The sequence below is a fragment of the Dendronephthya gigantea genome, unplaced genomic scaffold (genome assembly GCF_004324835.1).
Source record: "Dendronephthya gigantea isolate DGI-Jeju-01 unplaced genomic scaffold, DenGig_1.0 000001F, whole genome shotgun sequence".
Taxonomy (NCBI): Eukaryota; Metazoa; Cnidaria; class Anthozoa; order Malacalcyonacea; family Nephtheidae; genus Dendronephthya; species Dendronephthya gigantea.
This window is the reverse complement of record NW_021163011.1, coordinates 6,048,967-6,071,922: the sequence shown is the minus strand read 5'-3', so window position 1 is coordinate 6,071,922 and position 22,956 is coordinate 6,048,967. Positions and strand designations below refer to the sequence as shown.

The following is a 22,956-nucleotide window of genomic DNA, read 5'->3' as shown; positions in this document are numbered from 1 at the left end:
ATCGTTCTAAAGCTGCTAAACTTCTGATCGCTGAAGGTGCTCCAGCTGGTGTACATGACAACATGGGAAACTCTGCCTTGTCTCTTCTCATTGAAAAGATACCTGAAGTGGCTTTGGAGGCATTGGATCAGTTTCACTCAGTAGACACAATCAATCGTAAAGAATTCTATTTTCTCAACTATCTTGAAGATACAAAGTTAAAAGAAGAGAAGACGCCTGCTAGAACTCCGCTTGAGATTGCTGTTCAAAATGAGAGATTTGACATCATCATGCATCCAGTCATGCAACGACTGATCGGATTGAAGTGGCAAATGTACGGAAAATGGGGGGCTATCTTAGATCTAGTAATAAATTTAGTCTACGCCATATTGTGGACGGTTCTTGCAGTGACCTTACCAAGAAAAGGACAAGACCTATATTGGCCTCTTGCAGAACACTCATGGAGATTGGTCATTGGAATTCTACTCATCCTATTCACAATAATGGAAATAAGGAAGCAGATTTTAAGTGAGTTTTTGCAACATGAAAAGCATTTCCGTTATGAACTCAAAACATTCAGAATATCGACAACGATGTTGCATATAATTTCCTCCGTCACATCAATATGATTTTTTGAAACAAGTGCTCTGTTATATAGAACAGTACTTTTTTCTCCAATCTTTAAGAACAACGAGAAAAGCTTTTTACAAGTGTTTTTAGGGAGAACATGCATTCTAAAGACCGACCTAGGGAAAAAAAACGAGATCATGGATGAGTAAAATGGTTTCGGAAAAGCTGCGATAGATCTAAGAATATGTATAAATTTTATAGTAGTTACATAAAGAACAATTCTACTGTTAACGCTGTCAAACAAGAACTTTGCGTTTACATTTCTTTTCTTCTTTCTTTCCGGCAGACACAATAAAAACCCGCAATGAATTGAAGAAATGGCGGGAATGGCGTGCGGCAGAACTCGAACGAGATCTGGCGTATTGTCATCCAAGATGGCCGCAAGAAGATCAATACCTTAGAGCAGAAATCAAAGCTGTGAGGAATCTCTCGCTCATTTCAGGCTCTGATTGGTGGATATATTTCGACTGGGCAGCGCTCGTGTTAATCCTAGCAACGATTGCATCACACGTGACATTCTTTCACTTCAGTAATGATATATCCAAAGAAATCCATCATTATATCATAATACCACTATTGCTGATTCTTTGGTTGAGAATTTTTAAATATGCCAGACCTTTTGAAGGCGCTGGTCCTTTTGTTGTCATATTTGGTCATGTTTTGGGTGACATCGTAAAATGGGGATTTTTAAACTTCATCATCATCATTCCATTCGCTTGCGCCTTCTGGATCACATTTGGGGCAATTTCACTGACACCTGTCCAGGGTTACGACAACGTTGGCCCCTTGTTATACAACATCTTCTCGATGATGGTTGTTAATGATCATGGTTATGAGAAGTTAGAAGAAGCAAATCCAGTTATGGCGAGGCTGCTCTGTGGTGCTTTCATCGGGATTGCTGCGATAGTCACCCTAAATCTGCTCATTGCTTTACTTTCGAACACATTTGAGAGGTTGTACGAGAACGCAGTCGCCAACGCCGTGATGCAAAGAGCAAGAACCATACTCTTACTTCAAAAATCATTACGGAAAAAACAGAAAAAGAAATATTATGACTTCATTAAAACTAACGGTAGTCCTGAAGTTATTGTTAAAACTCTTGGTCGGCTTTCGATGATGGATGGTGACGATCACGCGACTATTGAACGTGTGCGTGACGACGTGAAAGTTATTGTAAACTTACTTAGCGAAAAGTTCGGAAGAAAATTTGGAAAAGGAAAGAAATCTGATTTGGACTTTGTAAAAATGGACGTTAGTAAAATAAGAAGATTTCAGGAGGAACTTATGGTCGATGTCAAAAATATGAAACAGACTTTGAAAGAAATAACGGAAAAAGTCAGGGAAATGGATAATACCGACGCGGAAGACATGAAGCAGACTTTGCAAATAATAACCAAAAAATTAGAAGACATAAAGAGAGAGAATGATAACGGCATCTCGAACAACATCACTACATCAACTGCTGGAACGCTATGTAATGATGTCTCCACACAACAAAGGCTTCGTGATAGATCAAGAGAATGCTGCGATGATTCGGAAACAGGAACGTCGGAAGATGACTCAAACGATGGAAACAGTACAACTAAAAAACTACATGGAAAGTTGTTTGGAAACGAAAAAATTCATCAAACTAAAAAAATCAGGAAAAGAAATAGAGCGACAGTGGTTACTTCTCAAACAGATGATTCTAGACGTCCGACACATCAACCTTATCCTCGTCAGTCGATATCAACAAATCCAGAAATATTGCGACGAAATTCTGGAGATCCTTTTTCCAACAGCCAATATTGGTATAATACGAATCGTGCTGGCATTCAGGTAAAACATCACCCAAATTAGCCATTCAAAATTGAACCATGCATAACAAGTAATTGTTTGCTTTTTTCAGGCATATTCGCCTTATGACCAGTGGTCCACTGTAACACCTGACCAAAACGCCCATCCTCACATGCAACACTCAGTAGAAAACCCCCTTCTTCACCAGGGATATGACTTTAATAAACGACTAAGCCAAGATTTTTCGTCGCCAAATGTCAATCAGCAACTATATCCATATAACATTGGTCATCCTCTCCGCAAGAATCATCCAAACTCTTTTCCACCACCAATTGAAAAACCGCAATCATCGCAATACTCGCCTTTCGCGAGAGGGATCTTTGTGAATCAAGATTTCTATCAACCAAGGTCAAATGAAAGCAACGTTTACAGACAAATGGTTCCGAACATGTCAGTATCTACCGATGGAGAAACGATTAATCCAGTGTTATCAGTGTCAGATCAGCAGCCTGCGTCATACACACACATGCCACCACAACCTACAACCTGCAGTGTAACGAAAAAACAGTTTGAGACTCTTGAAATGCAATATTCAGAAAATGATTCGAATCATGATGACGCCAAACAATATACGACAACGGGCATAGAACAACCATCGCACCTAAATAAAGTACCCAAGGATGCAATATTGCGGAGTGAAATAAAAAGCCAAGACAACCTCGATGACCACACAACTCTTGGTCCCAATCTAAACACTGACGTCCAATCAGCATCTAAAAAATCTGTAATAAGTGATGATAAAAATTCAATCAAAGCTGATATATCACAAAATATCCTGGAAATTCAAAATGAAGAAGCGTATCCGATACCAAATAATGAAGCCAACTTGTATCGTGAATATGGTAATCCCACTACGAAAATTGCATCACGTATCCAGCAAAGGGTGTCTTACTTCGAGGAGAAATTAGATGAAAATTACTCTTCAACATCCAACAGTTATGGTACAGAAATACAGCCCATTTATCTTTCAACTTCCAAAATGTCTGACGCTGCCGCATTACAAACATCCAATGATGCATCAAGATCAGTTTCCAACGATCTTGCCAAAAATATGACAGAGGTAGGATATCACGGAACTGTTATCTCACTCGGTCACTCTCATTTACCTCGGGTGCGATATCCACCGTGTGGGTTACACTCATTTACACAGTCTATCAACTTTATTGCTTTTAACTTAAAACCACCTCAGAGGCGTAGCTAGCTAGGATTTTAGGGACGGAGGGGGTTAAACATTCTGGGCAGGATTTCAATGTGGCATAATTGATGCAAAAATTTGATGGGCAAGACCACATACAGAATTTTTGCGGTATTGACAGCATAAAAACGATTCACTTCATTTTCTCAGGTAGGGCCGAAAATTTCACCAGGGGGCCGGGCCCTCCGGCCCCTGCCCTAGCTACGCCTCTGAGTGGTAACCACCTTACATAAAATGACGTGTTATAGTTTATCACCACATTTATAGGAAAACTACGTGCCATTCACACGTGGTCAAATGATCGTCTACTAGAAGCTCTCGTCTGTGGCAAACATATACAACAAAGCTATCTGACACGCAGCGTCGTTAAGCCTGGGTTTCATCACTCGCAGACAGTCGGCGATCTCTATTGCTGTTTCTTACCGACGCATAAAATGCCCTGTCCGTAGAGAAACATTTTCTACTTTATTCGTCATCGACATAGAGCATCGCCGACTGTCTGCGAGTGATGAAAACCAGCCTTTAGATAACACGTGTCTTGTAGGCTTTCAGAAATAGGCCTACGCCTGGCTCAGATAATGCAGGGTTTTCATGTAAGATGATGATAGATGTTGGCGCACGCCATGATGTAATCTTTGCTATAGCTGCACCTAGCACGCTGCACAAACGTACAATTTAAATGCTGTAGTAAACAGCACACCTCGTATTTCCCCTTTACTTACTCTTCTATAACAATTGAAATTTGATCAAAGGTTCCAACCGTTGAATCACTGAGTGTAACAGATCAACAACAGAATGAAGGATATCAAGCAGACGACATCTCCCAAGATGAAAACACAGAGAATGTTCACGCTGATGATGATCAACCATCGTCTCCAGCAACTGTGGACATTTAAATATACACATAGTTTCCACATAAAGCCGGTATAATTATATACATAGTGCCACCAATGTTCCGACCAACTTTCGAAATGATCTAATGTTAGAAAAGGAACCTTTCAGTACTTATTTGATGAAAATTTTCTTTCTGGTGGGGATATCATGTAATAGAAAAAATTATTACTATGCTCAATATTTACCGCGATCCAAGGTTGCTGTACATAAATTCTGCTTTTATATCAGGATAATACGATTGAGTACTGATTAAGATATAGGAAGGTATTAATTCTCTGATGAATAATTTCTTGGTTGGAAATCAGTGTACAAGTAATGAAGATCTGATTGTAATTAGTGTACTTATACAATACAAATGCATTTCCAATGTACTAAATAACAAGCAAAGAGTTTGACAACTGATCTGATCACCATTCTGATCACTGATATGACCACGGATCTGATCGACAAGCATACAATCAATATTTCTCTTTAGAATAGTGCATTTCATGCAGCTATAATATGATATGGCTATGTTAGTGATAAAGCATGCAGGAAAGAATATTTTATGAAGCCATTAAAAGAGCCAGACAAAAATACAATTTTAAATCCTAAAGGCTCGTTTATACTTGCGATTTTTGCGTCCATTTTCTTCATTCGTATCTGATTCACTCGTTCTTATCAATCAATAGAAGAAGAAAATAAATCGCAGCAAAAATTGCAAGTGTAAACGGACCTTAAGAAAATATGAATGATCCAAACGTGAACACAGGGGGGGGGGTCGTGCATGGTGACGTCTCCGTGGTGCGGCCAAAACGATCGATCGTGTGACTTCAGTGGACCTTTCTGGTGATCGACATGCACTTATAAATAATCAACACCTCACTAAAGATAATTAAAAATTCCGTTGTTGCTATGAACAATGTTTTTGCCTCATCCGTGTTGGTAAAGCAATTGTCATTGACGTTCTTCCAGTGATAAATGAAACATGTCTTTAGCTTGAAGGCTAAAACGATTAAACCCTTATAAAAGTTTGTAAACTTTAAACGTAAAGCCTTTGGACCAAGAGCTAAGTAGGCGTTGGGTTTAGCTGCGTTTATCACCCCTTTTGATATTCAAATCACATAGAGGTATTAAATTAAGACAATTACGTGCAGCCAGATTAAAGTAGCAGTCACTTAGTCAATATCATCAACTGACCAACAATACGAAGCAAGATTATTAGAAAACTAACGATGCAAATATAACTGTGTAGAGCCAAGATTCTACAACTATTCTTGTCGTTGCCACATTCATATAAGTTATTCTACAGGTACGTTATTCAGCCAAAGTGTAGTAAGCAAAATATGAAATCCTGCACAAGTCCTTTCATCCTTCTTAAAATAGCTATGGAAGGATCTCGTATACGATCTTGCAGAGGAAAGTGCCTCGTGCTTCCTGCACATGAATTAGTCTCTGCATAAAAACTAGCTATATATACTAATGTAGTTTTTCTATATTTTTCCGGATTAAAATATCTTGGAATTTGTGTTGTAAAAGTAACGACATGCATACAATTGACTTTTGCATAACTACAGTATGAAAATAATAGCAAGGACTATCACTTGTATAATTTAATTTTTAAATTTATCAACTTTTGTTTTGCACGACTAAGAACACCTTTGATAAGATATGCCTTTGGATATATCAATAGCTTGTTTGATACATCCGTTACTATATTCAAGGCTCCCGCTACCCTACTGCGTTATAGACATTTATAATATTCATTTCATCTTCTGTAGATCTGTTTCAAGACGTAAAAAGAGATGGAAAGTACAAATATGGACGTCATGCTGGATCCAAGACGTAATCAGGCAGCTGACAGGAAAAAACTGTACGAAGAAATGCTTTTAAAAGAATTGCCAGGTATATTACGCTTAACTCTCGGTTAGTTTACTGCAAATTAGTAAATATATTAATAAGTTTATTTTGCAAATATCTGCGATTCACAGTTAAGAAAAATGCATGCAATATATGTCTATATGGTCTGTATATTACCATCCCAAACCATCCCACAAGAATATTCATACACACTTCTATTACTGGTTGTATTGTAATGGCATTGTGATTTGTACAACGAATTTGTAACGGAAATTTAAATCTCAAACTGACCGATGCATGAGAACACAGCGAGGCTATATAGATTCCATAACTGAAACTCTGTAGGTTTAGAAAAACGTATTATGCCGTACATGGCGTCAATAAGATATAAATCCACAAATAGAAATAAATAAATAAATATCCAGAAATAAATCTATGTTGATTGCCACAATTATCATGCGCGAGCCGGTTCAACCGGTTATTACTTTTGGTAGTTATGGAGGCTCTGGTGTGGTGAGGATGTGATCATCAAAGTGGATTATGATAATTTAGATTGGATTTTAGGATATGAGGATATTGTTTATATGATCTTGTCGATTTATTTAAGTTAAAATAGCCTTTTAATCTTGATTGAGACCGTGTTGGCTAATCCAGACACAAATAAAAAAAGTATGAATAAAAAGTATATATTAAATCTCAAAAGAGAGACGATCACTTGCTTTTGAAATAAGTTTATGGTTAGGCTATATTATACTCGGTCATAACCCTTGGTCATATCTTTAACCCTTGGTCATATCCTTGGCCAGGTAATTTAACGCCAATTTTTTACGACAACAGGCAAACATGGCTTTTCAAGATTGTTTACATTATATAAATCCCATAATCTTATATGTCTTCTACATCAGAATTGATATAGATTTAACTTCCGTTAACATGCATGAAGCTATTAAGTCCAATTTATATAAGAGAATTTTTTTATGCCATTCTTTTGTCTAAGTGCATCTTCTAACAATTTTTTCTCATTCACACAGCCATGCACAAATAATATTCGTCGTATTATACAAGAATCGCATTAATCTTCATATAGGCACCAACAGAACAAACGAACCAATGCATGCTGTACTTGAAGGAGAACTTGGTGAAAGTGAGAAGGTGGAGGGAAGAGAAGCTCAGAATGTCAGAAATCATGCTTTAATACACTATCTTGCAACATTAGCAAACTCAAACAGCACCAAAGATAAATTTGATTTTGATTTCGTTGAGTCTCTTCTTCAAAACGGCGCAGATATCAACAGTACAGACAAAACTGGACAAACAATCTTTCATGAAATTGCTAGGTCATGGAACGTGGATGTCGCCAAATTCCTCATAACAAAAGGTAACAAACTTTCACATGCATCTCTGTAAATGGACTAGCACTGCTGACTGATTAGCATAAGCTCCGCCCCATTTACACTACGCTTAATTTAATAGAAAGGCACGGCTAAATTAAATGGTTACCTGTAACCAATTTCATCGGAACTGAGGCTACGAATACAAGTAGCAATTTTAGCCGTACAGTGCCAATAAATTGAGTGTAGTGCAAACGGAGCGTAAGGCGCCGCAATATTTTAGACAAGCAATTTTAAAAGAGATTTATGCAACCCATTACATTGATGCAGGTGCCAATGTGAACCAACAAGATCAGTATGGTAGGTCACCACTTCATGTTGCTGCCGCAGTCGATTACGCCGAAATGGTTGAATTTCTTCTACAAAATGGAGCCGATATTGACATCAAAACATCTGGTGAAGAACAGACTGCAATACATTTTGCTGCTAAAAATGATGCAGTAAACTCACTTCAGATGTTGTTAGGATATGGTGCAGACATAGACGCGCGAGACAGCAAAAATAGAACACCAATACAGGTATCGAATGTGTCTCCTAACAATTTTTACCCAATTCTGTTCTAATCTTCAATTTTGAACGAAATTACAGCATCAACCCGAACCGTTTATGAAAGCATATGAAGTTAACCAAGATTTACCTAGGATTTAGTTAAATGCTTTTACAGCAGGCCCTTGAAAATGTAAACTGTGAATATTTGGTATCTCTTAGGTGGCAGCAGAAATGAATCGCTCCAAAGCAGCAAAGCTTCTAATTAGTGAAGGTGCACCAGCTGGGGTTTATGATAACCTGGGTAATTCTGCTCTATGCCTTCTTATCGAGAAAATCCCCGAGGTAGCTCTCAAAGCAATGGATCAGTTTCATTCAGTGGACACAATCAATCGTAAGGAATTATATTTTCTCAACTATCTGGAAGGCACAAAGTTAAAAGAGAAGAAGACGCCTGCTAGAACTCCCCTCGAGATTGCTGTTCAGAATGAGAGATTTGACATCATCATGCATCCCGTCATGCAACGTCTCATTGCTGTAAAGTGGAAGATGTATGGCAAATGGGGCGCAGTCATGGACCTGGTGTTGAATCTCGTGTATACGATATTGTGGACAGTGCTTGCAGTGACCTTGCCATTATACGGTAGAGATCTGTATTTACCGATAGAAAGAAAATCCTGGAGACTAGTAATTGGCATTTTGCTAGTTGTTTTCACAGTATGGGAAATTAGAAAGCAAATAATAGGTAAGCATGCATGTAAAGTGAACTCGGCCATATTATATATACACTTACATCTGGAGGTAGATACAGGTTGTGAAGGAAGTCGAAACATGAAATTATATTCTAATTCTAATGTAGGAAAAATTGTTATGGTAAAACATCCAAACCTTCTTTGTTAGATACAATCAAAACCAGGCGAAGTTTAAAGAAATGGAAGGAATGGCGAGCTGCTGAATTAGAAAGGGATATCGCATATTGTCATCCAAGATGGCCTCAAGAAACACAATACCTACAATCCGAGATTAAAGCCGTCCGACACTTGTCACACATCTCGGGTGCGGATTGGTGGATATATTTTGACTGGGTCGCACTCGTGTTTATTCTGGCCACAATTGCATCCCATGTGACTTTCTTCCACTACAGTACCAATCTATCCAAAGACGTCCATCATTATATTATAATGGTATTACTGTTAATACTCTGGCTCAGAATCTTGAAATATGCCAGGCCTTTTGAGAGTGCTGGTCCTTTTGTAGTCATCTTTGGTCATGTTTTAGGTGACATCGTGAAGTGGGCCTTTTTAAACTCCATCATCGTCATTCCATTTACTTGCGCCTTCTGGATCACATTTGGGGCAATTTCACTGACACCTGTCCAGGGTTACGACAACGTTGGCCCCTTGTTATACAACATCTTCTCAATGATGGTTGTTAATGATCATAATTATGAAGTGCTGGAAGCGGCAAATCCAGTTATGGCGAGGCTGCTCTGTGGTGCTTTCATCGGTATTGCTGCGATAGTCACCCTAAATCTGCTCATTGCTTTACTTTCGAACACATTTGAGAGGTTGTACGAGAACGCAGTCGCCAACGCCGTGATGCAAAGAGCAAGAACCATACTCTTACTTCAAAAATCATTACGAAAAAAACAGAAAAAGAAATATTATGGTTTTATCAAGAAGAAAGGAAGCCCGGAAGTAATTCGAAATGGTCTAGGCCGATTATTATCCACTGATGGGGATGATAATGCGAGTCTTGAACAAATTCATGAAGATGTAGGGTAAGAAATTAAAAACCTTAATAGAAAAGAAATAAGCAATATAAATATCTCGTATGATGCAGAACACCAAATTTCTTCATCGTCGTAATGTTGATCTGATCCATTCATTTTAGATTTGTAATGAAGATCCTCGGGGAAAGATTTGGTAAAAAATATGGCAAAGGGAAGAAATCGGATATGGATTTTGTAAAAATGGATTTGAGCAAAGTAAGGCGATTTCAAGAGGAACTAGTAGTCGATGTTCGAAACATGAAACTTATGATAGAAGGAATAACTGCAACTGTGGAAATACTCAGCAGCAAGACTAGCGAAAACAAAGATGATGGTGAAAATAGTAAAGAAAGTCAGGGAAACAACAGTACAGGAAGCAACAGCAACCAGAATAACAACGTGTCGACCAGCAACGCTGCCACAGTAAAAAAAGTCCCCGTTCCTTTCAAAATGGTCGTTCACAAAGAAGTTCAACGATTAACGAAAAAAACAGAGGAGTCAGAGGAGAGCTCTGATGACTCAAGCAGCGAAACCACCAGTATTAGTAATAGTTCGCAAGCTTACAGTGAGAAAAATAACCGTAAAAGTAAAAGTAAAAGAAAACGCGACAAAAAGAGAGGTAGTCACAAGAAGAAAAGAGAAATGGAAAGTGATGATGATAAACAAGATAAAAAAGCTCAAAGATTACCGTACCCTGGTTCAGAAGTAACAAACTCTTTGCAACATTTCACACTAAACAATGATCTTTATGCCCCAAACGAAAGGTAAATTATTTTATATTCGTTCAATCATTCATGTAGTAATTTTGAACGTTGGTCTATATGGCACCTCTTTTTGCTAGCAAAAGAGAATAACTAGCTCAAACAACTAAGTTTGTTGAAATATTTCAATGGAGTCGTGGTAACCAGTTTCGTTCTATATTTTATGCTCTAGACTATCAACTTCAGCTAGTTATCCTGATTTCCGGGCGGTGAACGATCAGATTCCTCTAATCTCACAGGGGTACCACGTTACTTCCCCTTATCTCAGCACCAACCGACGAGTTTTCAACCCGACTGTAGATATCCATTCTCCTCCGCACAACAGTCTACAACTCGGACACGAAACAAGATTTTCTGCACAGAATCCACAAAGGGGAAACGGTTTCACAAATTATGGCTTCCAATCAGAAGTACAAGTTCCTAACTCACATCCAATGACTGAAACCGACCTCCAGTATTATCCAAATACATCACCGACATTACATGTACCTAATATCACATCAATACCAAGATCACAGAGCGACTCAAGAATATTTGATTTGCAACAATCTATCCAACACAATGACCATCCAGATATGTATCAACAACATCTATCCAACATGACAAATTTTCAGCCACATAATATTTCACACAAACAAGAACTTCCACACCCAAGTTCTTCTATGCAAGTCAATTTGATGAATTCTCCAGGCTTAAGTGGAATGAACCCTGATTTTACTTTTGAAAATCCTCAAATAAACGTGTCCAGAAATGCACAATCCTACGTTACAACACCGCCGCAAGCCTTCTACGACGGTCCAGACAACGTAAGTTCTATTTGACTGCTCGACATGCAATGCATTTTTCTACACGGAATCAGTCGTCATAAGACATAACTGAGCAGTAAAAAACAGTTCGTTACTGAATTGTGGAAAGTAATAGAAGTTTTCATCCTTATTAGGTTGATATTGATTATTACAAGGTAGGCTATATATAAACAACTTTCAAACGTTCTAATATTGGCCTCCTATGTATTAATTAAATTATTGTGTTTAAGAATGTGAATAAGAAAAGTCCAGGAAATGTAAAAAAGAAAAGTCCAGGTTTTAGAAATTTAGCCGTAGAAAATATGGGACATGACATAAAGTCCATGAAAATGCATTAATGTCTGATTCTCTTGTAAACCACCAATTTATGTTCTTTAATATTGGAATTGGATTTGTAATTTATGTTTGCCCTTGTTTCATAAATATCTATAGTAAACTACTGTATAATTATCAACACCTGATCAATCAATCAAATTTACACTCGTCAAATCTATATATAAATGTACGACATGTTTTTTCCTGCGACTACAATTAAAATCTTCTTGCACCGGTGTCCCCGAGAATGTTTTTAAATTCGTCAGACTCAGGCATATATAACTTCTACAGTGGCTTAGCGCCAAATGCATGCTGCGGATCCTAGCTCAAGGTTACAAAATGAATATAAATATATTGACACACAACGCTAGTCTAAAACAAAAGATGATGGTTTAAAAAAACCTTGAGCTTACCTGCTACATTATAGTCATCACTACACTTGCATGGGATTCTGCATCCATCCCGTTCTTTTAACTTGACTTCCACACTTATCTAGTTCTTTTTAATTTTCGCCTGCAAGTTGTTCGGAAAGGAAGTCTCAAACCTTGTTCATACATAAATAAAGTACGCTGACTGTTGGTCAAACACAGTTTAGGGAATGAACAGTGGATGACTTCACTACGCAACCCGGTGTCGTTAATCAGCCAGTTCGAAGTTCTGAGGCTGGAAAATACAGTTGATTGGCTGTCAATATACGTATAGCTGATGATCTTATATGACCATATAAGACAAAAATTGCGAGACAAAAAATTACCTACTTTAGTTGTCCTACTGTATTCTCGATAGTAAGAGCTTAATTCAGTTAATCAGGTGGTGTATATTCATATATTCGTCTTATGCACGACTGATTTCTTTTGTACCCTATTGTTCGTAACTTCCTATGATACAAAAATGTCCCCTCTATTGAAATCAAGCCTTTGTTAGAATCTGATTGCCTTAATATTATGGTAAACGCAATTGAAAGCAAGACACTTTATTTGAATGCCTCAACCTAATAACTATGCTATTTACACACTAAAAGCTTCATTTCAATAGGGGGCACTCTTTTTTGGGACACCCTGCATAAACATGAATAAATGAATATACACCCTCACCCCAATCAAGCAGTCGAGGGCGGTCCTGCTGTTGGTTATCCCTTTTTCTTTAATTTTCTTCGTCTCACAAGCCGTAAAAAGTTTCAGTTACAAAATCTGAAGATTTTTTATTTTTACTTCAAAAAACGAACAAATATGACATAATACAAAAAACAATAGGAAAACACATAAACAAAAAGTACAATAATCTAATCGATTGAACGAAAACATGAAAGAATACGGCCACACACCACTCAATTCAAACAATATCCATATAAAAGCCAAATAGGCAAATGCAACGAGACCAACTAATTTTATACCAGCTTTTCTACGTTTTGTTTCTTCTTTTACATTTGGAAAGTTTTTGCTGAAAACAATGATAGCAATTAAGACGAAAAAGAACGGTAAAGTATGCAGCATATGATTAAGAGATGATGGTATACCAGCTGTCTCGGGAAGAATCATTTCACGGTCAATGTAGAAAAACAACCAAAATAAACTTTGAGTAAATGAACTCATCACAAGAGCAAGATGAAGGAATAAGCCAAGGAAGTCCTCATTATTAACAGAGATATCCATTCGAGTTGAACCAAGGTCTCCATGCTTTCTTGCATATTCATTATATATTCTTCCAACATCATGAGCTGCTAAGGCGAGGAACACTATTAGATGAACTATGGTGGTCCAGACAGTGAAAAAGCTTGCCATTTCCAAAATTTTCAGACCAATTGTAAATGTTAACCAATGGATGACATACATATAGAAGATGGCACAACTTCCGTGAAATGTTAGAAACAAGATAGTTTTCATCTTCATTTGATATACACGTAATTGACGTAAATTGTATGGCTGAATAACAATGGCTAAAAGATTAATCATAAAAAGAAGTGTGAAATGTAAAAGAAGAAAATTCCTAAATATCTAAGAGCTACTACTGGGAAGATAGCTACTGCACGTGTGTCTTCAACAGGTGACAACTACATGTAGCTGCTTTGTTCAGTGTGAAAGGTAAATTTAAGAAATTGTGATAGTAGCACCATCCTAGAGCTAGGTCACCAGAAAGGTAAAAACCTAGCTTGACCATGGTGGAAATCAAATTAATGGTAATCTGCAACCTTGAGTCTTCTGAGCCATAGACTAGGCCAAGATAGTTCTAATATTTGATATTTGGAAGGATGAGATATAGCCATAAGCATGGTTTGTTTAACTATAATGTATGTTTGCCAACTACAGTCTACACTGCTTTTTGCTATTATGCATTGAGATGATTAGCATCAGCTGGCAAAGAATTTATATGTACTTCAATCCTGTAGAACAAAACATTGGGTAGACTCAACAGAGTTTTATATCTGTTCATTTTTAAGTTTGCAATTAGTACCTAAAGTTGAACTTGATCTTCACTACACAACTAACACAAGTTCTATTCAGGTATGTCATCAATATAAATCGTACCTTCTGGAACAAATCTATTCTTTTCATTAAGAATACTCAGTGATCAGCTATTTCAAATCAAACGTACTGATAAACTCTGATGTCTCAGTTGTCTGCTAAATCACCTTTTATATCGAACCTTATCGAACCACTTTAGCGTAATTAACATGGCGTAGTGCACAGACAGGAGGGGTATTGTGAGAGCGAAATTTCGCGAAAGAGGTTGTCTCGCAAAAAAATAGTAGGTTGATTATATTGCTTGATGAACGACGCTTGGACCATTTATGGTGTTATCAATGTTTAACAACTTGATAATAATATTGATTTAGGTTGTTGCTATTATCCTTCGACGTTTGAAACGGGCGTCTGACACTTAGCACTTAGCCTTAGTTCAACCTCGTTTGGTACAAGCCAGTCATTTTAGAAATATAACGTAAGAGGGTAACAGAGATAAAAACATTCATAATTGTTTATATTTAAACTCGGTGCCTTATAGCCAGTATCATATCTTTATCATTGGGATAAGCTGTGTTAACCTAGTTGCCTAAACGCTTATTACTACACTGGAGTCAGAGAGGTTATCAGTAAACATGTGAAAGGAAAATATCATCACGAAACGGATGACTATCTTTTAGTTTGATCCTCGCGAGCTGTGTGGTATTACGCATTATGAACAACGTTAAGATTTACTAAGACAGATCGCAGGTTCAACGACAAAAATGCGTTGTCTGTATCATTTAGTCTGAGAAGTTCGTGCATAACTGGAACAAGTTGAAAAGCTTCAAAATAACGTCGATTATTCCTATATATGATAAAGAAACTTGATTTAAATTGTATCCACCAAAAACATCAAAGAATACAGATATGCAATTGTAATATTTTAGCGTTCTCTACATGGACATGGTACTTATGGTACCCATGGTACTCAAAACGACTGAAGAATATTTATTTTCTATTCACAGTTGCCATGCAAGCACAGACCTGGGAACGGGGTCGAACTTTGTATAAACTGCAAGCATTATGAAGCATACGTCTTTCTTGTTAACTAACCTTATTTTAGAAAGTCGCTGTAAAATGATGCTAAGTTTTTCCACAATTTTGAGTTGCAGTCCTTTTTCTTGCAGGAGGTTGGTACAAACGTTGAAAAAATTGCTGGTACTGCAGCGAATTAGAAATTCAGTGACAACATCTAAAATGTAATTAACCTAGTGTTATTTTCATTATAAGAATAATATATGTATATAATTGTCACAGGTAAAACACGAGTGAATCGAACCTGATTCCATGGACATTTGCAAGGTAACATCAATGGCGGATTCCAAGAGAACCTACAATATAATAAGTTTTACTGGATGATGAGATCATCTAGAAAACGTTTACTCCTGTTCATAAACAAATATATATGTATTGGTGTCAGTATACTAACTAATTTATTACGGGAAACTATAATAAAAAGTCACTCTTCTCATGCACCGAACGTATTGAGAATAAAAGGTAATCAGTGCATGCATGGAGATGCCTCAGTATCTATCGTTTTTACGCATGAAGATCTTTGGCTCTGGCCCGCCATATTTGTCCGAAAAGGGCCTGCGGAGGAGGTAGCTCTAGCCTGATATATTACAAAAAAATAAAATTACTTACATTTTTTGGTTTCATAAAAGCCATGATAACATTAATTCCATTGTGGTTTATAAAGAGTCGTTTACCCTGTAGAAAAAATTTAGTTAATAGATAACTTTGTTTTCTGAATCAGAGTTTCACGGATGATCTTCAATCCGTATACGTACCTCTTGCTCCCTCAAGTCAGATTTTAGAACTTCAAATGTATGGGATAAGTAGTCAGCTGGAAACGTTAAAATGACATGCATTAGTAGTGTAGATAATTACAATCAGTTAATTATACTTGAAGTCTATGCGTAGTTAAATTGCAACAGTCAATGATTGTGAATTTACAACCTCTCTGTCTCTCAAAAATGGTATACAGAATATATGCACAATTACCTCGCGAAATTGTTTTTAAAATTATCAACGTAGAAAGCATTCTTTCATCCATATTCGGACTACGTATGTATATTTCATCAGTCATTTTACTTCTCCTCCCGTCAATCTTTCCTTCGCGATGTTTGATTGCCTTTAATAGATATTCTACACTTACAGACGTGTCAAAAAAGGCCTAAACGTTTTAGAATACAACGAACATCTTGCAATGCTAGGCTTTCCCCTCTAAAGTGTTTAGGCTTTAAGATTTAAGTTTAGGTTAGAAGGTTTATAATATATTTTAGGTTTAATATACAATCGAATTGCTTCTAGATTGTACATGAATTACATTATATTATACTGCTGCGCACTCGTTCAATGTATATACGCGTGTTTATGAATGCGCACGTTATTACCTCAGGTTTGTATAACTCTTCCCCCATTCTACGAAATGTAGACACGAGTACTGATTTCTGAGAAATGAAACAAAAAACATAGCAATCAACTTCACTACTCTTTAATCGCAAATTCTAAGCGCAAAGCCTTATTGTGGATGTAAAATTAATATAATTGATAATAGCTATTATGACAAGAACATTGGTTACCTGTGTTACATGAGGTGAGTGTTCCATATATAACATTACTGAATATACGAACTTTAACAATGGATGCATAACGTCCGGGTTAACAGTAGGGATATATGAGATAAGGTCTGCCAAAGGAGGCAAAATCTAGAAATAAATATAATTATGTGTCATGTTGAGCGTCGATTAGTGTTCGGAATTATATAACAATTTATTCCCGAGAGGTGAAAAAAATATCCTCCTTTTGCGCACCGAATTTTTCAGCAGGTGATTCGCTTTTGTAAGGTATTTATATTCAACTGTCTGTAATGGTAACAGCAGTGCAAATTTCCGGTAAAACGCTCAAGACTCAAGTTGTTCTTGGTTGATAAAAACAGGACTAAAAATGTTCTTGTGCAATGGTGTCTCTGTGGGGTGCATGCAGCATAACATTGTTTAGTCCTGTTTTTATTAACCAGGGACAAATTAAGCGCTTTTAGCCATGTACATACTGTACCAAGGGGAGTGAATCAAATATCACGTGAACGGGAGACGTGTACCAATACGGAGCCTTGTTTACATTTTTATGACGATACCTTGACACATTTGCCATAAGCAGCTTCGCTAGATTTAGCTTTTCCTCTTAGTTCAGTTTCCTCCGGTGAAACGTATTCCAATTCAGAATCAGATATCCATATTAGGAGACATGACAATACATCCAACACACCTGATACACGAAACTACATTTATATGCAAACTTGTTAGGACATTTCAACTTCATAGTAAATCCAATAGCAGTGTGGACCCTTTTGGCCTGAAGAGTAATTGTAGCTTAAAACGCGCAGATCACCAGTTTCATGGTTTAAAAAGGTATTTCCGTGTCGACACGTGTTAAGATTTTTAGATTGAAGGTGGTTATTTAGTGCAACTTGCATGCAGTACAACTTACATGCATGCATGTATGCAAGCAATAAACATGTACAAACATGCATGAATGCACGAGTGATTATTTTAAAGATTACCTAAAATAGCGCGAATTCGAATGCATTCGAAACTGAACTATTATTTTACCTTTGAGTTAGATGGAGCCTTGAAGCTATCTACATTAGAGAAAAAAGAAGACATGCATTGGTTTAGAATGTTTCTGATTTTGCAAGAGAAGTAAATGAAAACCTAAGGAAATGTTGAATTACCAACGTTGTCACGTTTTGTCGTCAAGACCGCATGTTCATTGAATTTTTCATTTTTTTCAGCTTCTTCCTTCTTTGCCTGATATTCATTTTTACGCTGAAAAAAAGATAACACAAATTCCGATTGTTGCTCTTTCAAACTGTTAAGAAGCTACACAGAAGTATTAAAATAGGTCTTTCGTATATTCTCTCTCCTAGCTGCGAGTGACTTGGCTCAAAATGCCATGGCTAGATTAATTGCAAGCACTTGGGGAGATGGGTGGATAGGAGCCATCAAACTTCAACTATAACAAAGCTATCAGTATACCTACCAAAAGGTTGTTTAGCCTTTGTTGTAAACTTAATGTTTGACTTTCCAAAAGCCTATTTTGGTCTTGCATTTCTATAAACTATTCAGTTAAAAAATGCACACGAAGTGTTAATTAACAAATAAATGAAAAATTACAACTGAAGAAAAATTAAAGCAAAACTGTGTACCAGTAAAATTATGCCATAAATCGTGCAGGGAAATGCCCTACTCTGAAACATATAATTATTATAACATACTGCACTCACTTGCTTCCGTAAATCATCATGAGTGGTTCTTATAGTATTGAAAGAATCACGAAGGCGGTTAGCTTCCTTTGATTTCTCGTGTATAACCTTCTGCAGTTCATTTACCTGACCTTGATATTCCTGAAATGTAGTATTTTTTGTGGAAAATGTTCTCTGCGATATCACAGATGGCAAGACTGTACTAAATAAGTATGTACGTAAATCAAGAGTAAAAGCAGCTTCAAATTTTATGTGGAAGACGGGTCTTAACTGTGATGCATTTGAAAAAGCATATTTGTTTTACTCGTGTTGAAATATCGTAGCCTCGTTGCATGTTTAATAAACGCATGAACTTGACAGATATGTCTAACTTATCCCTAGTTCAAGCCAAACAGGCTGTGAACGACTTGTCCTTGAGAAGTATTTAGCCTTAGCGCTGCATGTTAATGCTTGAGAGGACTTATGTATGGAGTATTGCCATCCAAATCAAACGTGCAGGAATTGTGATACCGTAATTCATAGCCTAGGAATCTTTGCCAGTGTAGGGGAAGAAACTCATAGACATAGTCATAATCAGATTAAATACGATTTGAACAACCATTTATGTAATGTAAGAGGAAACATTATTATTGAATGAGAAGGTAAGTAAATTAGAGAATAAGGATAATCTGTTTCCAAATTAAATAACCTGATCGATAATAGTACATTGCCTCTGTATTTCCTCCTCCAAAGTTTCACTAACAAATTCTTGCTGGGTATTGGTGATGTATTCACGATCATTTAACATGGCTTCTCTTTCCTGTAATTCTTCTTCCCATACTTGAAGTGCATGTGTTTCCTCCTACGAAGTTAAGGATGATCAAAGGTGATTTACCATTAGTAAAAGCCTAAAATGTAATTTGAAAAATAGTACATACTTTTAATTTTTTACTTATTTGACGCAATTCTTCATAAATATCTTGTAACTCAAATTCATTCAGTCTAGTCTTTCTCTACAAGATTAAAGAGGATCTGTGTATACAACATATGTACAGTATGTTTTTTGACTGTTTACTAATGTTGGTTGAAGCATGTGTCTCAAAGTAAAGTTTAGTCATCTACAGTATACAAATAAGTATGGTTTGTTTGACTATATTTACTATAGCAGTATATCATTCTCTATATTTATAAGGGTATACTGTATATAATAGATGTAGCCATTATATCATATGTGAACAAAATTTCAAATGAAATAAGTCGCTCAAACATGGAAAAATTGGCAGCAAATATAATTTTCATTCCGACATATAAAATCTGTGGTAATGCAGATAAATTTATTATTATATTACCGTCTGCCTTCTTCTAATATCCAATGTTTCCTCTCCAAAGTCATGTTTTGAAGAATAGGGACTTGGTGGAGATTGCTTTCCTTAAAAAAACGTTTTACGCTGACAACCCTAAGACACTTTATATATAATAATGATAGTCTTTGGGAGCATTGGAAGTCACACAGATGACAGGCTGTTCATTGCAAAGAGATTTCTATTCATACTCAATAATTCTATTGCCTGTTTTCTGAAAGTCATTAAGCACTTAAGAGCATAAAAGTAATTTTTTCACACGAGGGAGAGCTTGATTTTGAATTTTTAACCTAAAATCTTCCCATTAAGAAAAGACTCTTTTATTGATGAGCAAAAATGTCTATGTCACATTCAATTAGAATGAGTGCGAGTAAGCTGTTGGAATACAGGCATATGACATACGTACTTTCAAAGCTATCATCTCTGTCAGAGCCAGAATCTGTATTTAGTTGTTGTGTTCGTGATTTTACAGCAATGTATATTTTGTCCAATGCTTTTTTATAATGCTCCTTTTCATGATTGGTCATTGTATCACTAGACCAATGAGTTAGGTGCGATGACGGTTGGACTAATGAAGCATTCTCATTATTAGAAGAGATCGACATAGGCTTGGGTGCACTTTGATTGGGCACTTTGGCATGCCTAGAAACTTCATGCATTAAAAAAGTCATTATAGAAACCACAAAAAGAGACCAATACTGGATAGTTCTTCACATAGCTTAATATCATGATAAGTAGTAGACTACATTTTTATTATCTAATGCCAAATTTGCATCTTTTAACACATCAAGGGCATGGGGGTGCCCTGTCGCAACTCCTGTGTGAGGGAACAATCACCCTACATATAGCTATGAAACATTTTTAATAAACTTCATTCTGAGATTACCTTACCATTGTGACTGCTGTTTGATGTTCCTGCACTGTTTGTATAATATTCAAAATAGGCCTAAGAGTAGATAGAAAAAATATATACAGTAGGAGGCAAAAGTTTGAGTCCAGTGACTGTATTTCATTGTTTTAGCAGCATATATTAATATCCTACAGAAAACCTTACCGATAAGTGAACTAGAAAAAAGTAAATAAGTAAACAGAAAAATACATGCTGTACAACAACTATGAGATGTTATGATATTCATTTTTACGTATTTTAATGTGCAAACATGCATTTACATGTCATTGCTTAGTTCCCTCTTTTTGCTCTTGAAATGACCTTTATTCTTGCTCGCATAGATTCCATAGGTTTTTTAATGTCACACGTTCAATACCTTGCCAGCATTCGTTGACCACTTGCCTCAAGTCAGCCTGGCTGGCGGGTCTGTGCCTCGCCCTCTTCCGGTTAAAACGGTTCTACAAGTGCTCCATAGGTTTTAGATCTGGAATATGAGGTGGAAAGCCATGACAACGAGATCACCAGAATGAGTTTGCTTCTAAAAGATTTCTGGCACATAGAAGATGTGCATGTGCTTAGGGTGATTATCATGTAGTTAGACGTGCGATCATCTTTGTACCAGATGAAATTCCATGTCCTTGAAGAATTGGATGATACTTTTCTTTAATTAGGATCCTATTATATCTTTCAATATTGCCAAACCGAGCATGACCAAACCAGCTAAAAGTTTGCTTGAGTAGGATTTAGTTTCTTCGAACCGTCCAAGGTTAGTTGCATACAACCTTTTTAAATTCTCACTTTTTCTGCGACCTTACGAGGAAAGAATCCTTCAATACTTAATGCAACTATTTGTCCTTGTGCACCATCACTTTGCCCTTTTTCCCACCCATCTTGGGCAGTGTAAAGGAATGAGAACTTTATTTTGTTATAATTTAGATCATTAGGACCAAAACAGTGTGCAATTAATATAGTTTACAGTACTGAAACACTAGCACGCATGTCTTAACTCGAATACGCTGCCAGGATTTAATACTGGAATTCTACAACGACTGGACTCAAACTTTTGCCTCCTACTGTATATCAACAGTGTTTGTATAATAAGACCTGACTACTGTAGGTTCCTGTTTAACTTTTATCAATCATCAGTATGAGCTATATAGTCTTATACTCTTCTGAAATAGATATAAGTTCGAATATGAGCATCCAATCTCGCATGCAATGATCATTTGATCATCAAACATGAAATCCAGAATCAATCAAGAATCAATCATTAATGAATTCTGAAATACCTTATCAAAATACGGCGTTTCTTTTACATTTCCCGGTGAACCTGAACGCTGCATTTGGATTTACGTAATAAACTTGTTTCGATTATTCAGCATTTATTGACTACACTCTGTTGTAAATTCAGTTAGAATTCAGTGTTGACATTTGATTTGATTTCTGAAAAAACAAAGTTGTGCGCCAAACATTCACACTTCAGCCATAGGGAGCCCAAAATAGTTGCAGGAGAATTAAGATTTGAAAGGCGTGAAAATTATTGTATTTACTGCATAAATTATAGAAAGTGGATATTGCCTAGCCTCCGCCACAGGCCTCTCTAGCTTTTTTTTGGGGCTTCCCTTGGGGTTGCGCTGGCTTTCCCTGGGATTGCCCCAAAGAAAGCTAGAGAGGCCTGTGGAGGGGGCTAGATATTGCCATTAGCTTAAAATTCTGGTATATGTAAAAACATACTAGTGTGGTTCATATTTGACTTTACCATTACCGTCTCGATCAAGGGCATATGCTGTGATAATAGCTCGCAGAATACGTTTGATCCATCCGCAGTGGCTGGGACGCAGGATACGCATCCATCTGTCGTCCGTTATCTGGGCCTATGGCTAAAAGTTGCCCTTATGTCAAAACGTCGACAGATTTTGATATTTAAGGCAACTGCCGAACCACATTCGGTCACAAGTTTTCCAAAAAAGACAAGCATCTGTCACGCTTTTTTATCATCGTATAAATATACTCATCACTGTTTCACGTTCGTTTCGGATGATAACCAATGCCAGTG

General features: G+C 36.8%; 2 protein-coding genes across 5 annotated transcripts; one reads left to right on the top strand and one right to left on the bottom strand.

The window, feature by feature from the left end:
* Positions 1-5,692: 5,692 nt before the first annotated feature.
* Positions 5,693-12,112, top strand: LOC114528498. Its single transcript, XM_028550155.1, has 8 exons — positions 5,693-5,825; positions 6,295-6,418; positions 7,461-7,751; positions 8,035-8,282; positions 8,473-8,995; positions 9,151-10,030; positions 10,144-10,785; positions 10,955-12,112. The coding sequence occupies exons 2-8, from the start codon at positions 6,319-6,321 to the stop codon at positions 11,601-11,603; spliced, it is 3,333 nt and encodes a 1,110-aa protein (XP_028405956.1). The 5' UTR covers positions 5,693-5,825; positions 6,295-6,318; the 3' UTR covers positions 11,604-12,112.
* Positions 12,113-13,149: 1,037 nt separating this feature from the next.
* LOC114528896 (coiled-coil domain-containing protein 138-like) lies at positions 13,150-22,384 on the bottom strand. Of its 4 annotated transcripts, XR_003687555.1 has the most exons (21): positions 22,190-22,384; positions 20,903-20,957; positions 20,418-20,660; positions 20,000-20,079; positions 19,589-19,663; positions 19,360-19,512; positions 18,693-18,812; positions 18,449-18,526; positions 18,141-18,234; positions 18,019-18,047; positions 17,544-17,687; positions 16,990-17,115; positions 16,801-16,857; positions 16,409-16,538; positions 16,195-16,250; positions 16,049-16,114; positions 15,684-15,735; positions 15,458-15,596; positions 14,429-15,209; positions 13,420-13,839; positions 13,150-13,343 (listed from the first exon to the last, which is right to left on the bottom strand). XR_003687555.1 is itself a non-coding variant. In XM_028550621.1 (19 exons), the coding sequence occupies exons 1-19, from the start codon at positions 22,241-22,243 to the stop codon at positions 15,068-15,070; spliced, it is 1,893 nt and encodes a 630-aa protein (XP_028406422.1). In that variant the 5' UTR covers positions 22,244-22,384; the 3' UTR covers positions 14,315-15,067. The 4 variants fall into 4 exon arrangements, 1 of the variants encoding a protein (XP_028406422.1); XR_003687549.1 differs by having other exon boundaries at positions 13,150-13,839; XR_003687562.1 differs by having other exon boundaries at positions 13,150-13,839; positions 20,418-20,579.
* Between the last annotated feature and the right edge of the window lie 572 nt (positions 22,385-22,956).

What these genes read in the sequence shown, in the direction of transcription:
- LOC114528498 (XM_028550155.1), top strand. Translation starts at nt 6,319, where the DNA reads ATGGAAAGTACAAATATGGACGTCATGCTGGATCCAAGACGTAATCAG. An exon ending in GCTTTTAAAAGAATTGCCAG is followed by an intron (nt 6,419 to 7,460) that starts GTATATTACGCT and finishes ATCTTCATATAG; the next exon opens with GCACCAACAGAACAAACGAA. An exon ending in AATTAGAAAGCAAATAATAG is followed by an intron (nt 8,996 to 9,150) that starts GTAAGCATGCAT and finishes CTTCTTTGTTAG; the next exon opens with ATACAATCAAAACCAGGCGA.
- LOC114528896 (XM_028550621.1), bottom strand. Translation starts at nt 22,243, where the DNA reads ATGCAGCGTTCAGGTTCACCGGGAAATGTAAAAGAAACGCCGTATTTT. An exon ending in CAGAGATGATAGCTTTGAAA is followed by an intron (nt 20,080 to 20,417) that starts GTACGTATGTCA and finishes CGTTTTTTTAAG; the next exon opens with GAAAGCAATCTCCACCAAGT. An exon ending in AGGCTCCATCTAACTCAAAG is followed by an intron (nt 17,688 to 18,018) that starts GTAAAATAATAG and finishes ATATAAATGTAG; the next exon opens with TTTCGTGTATCAGGTGTGTT.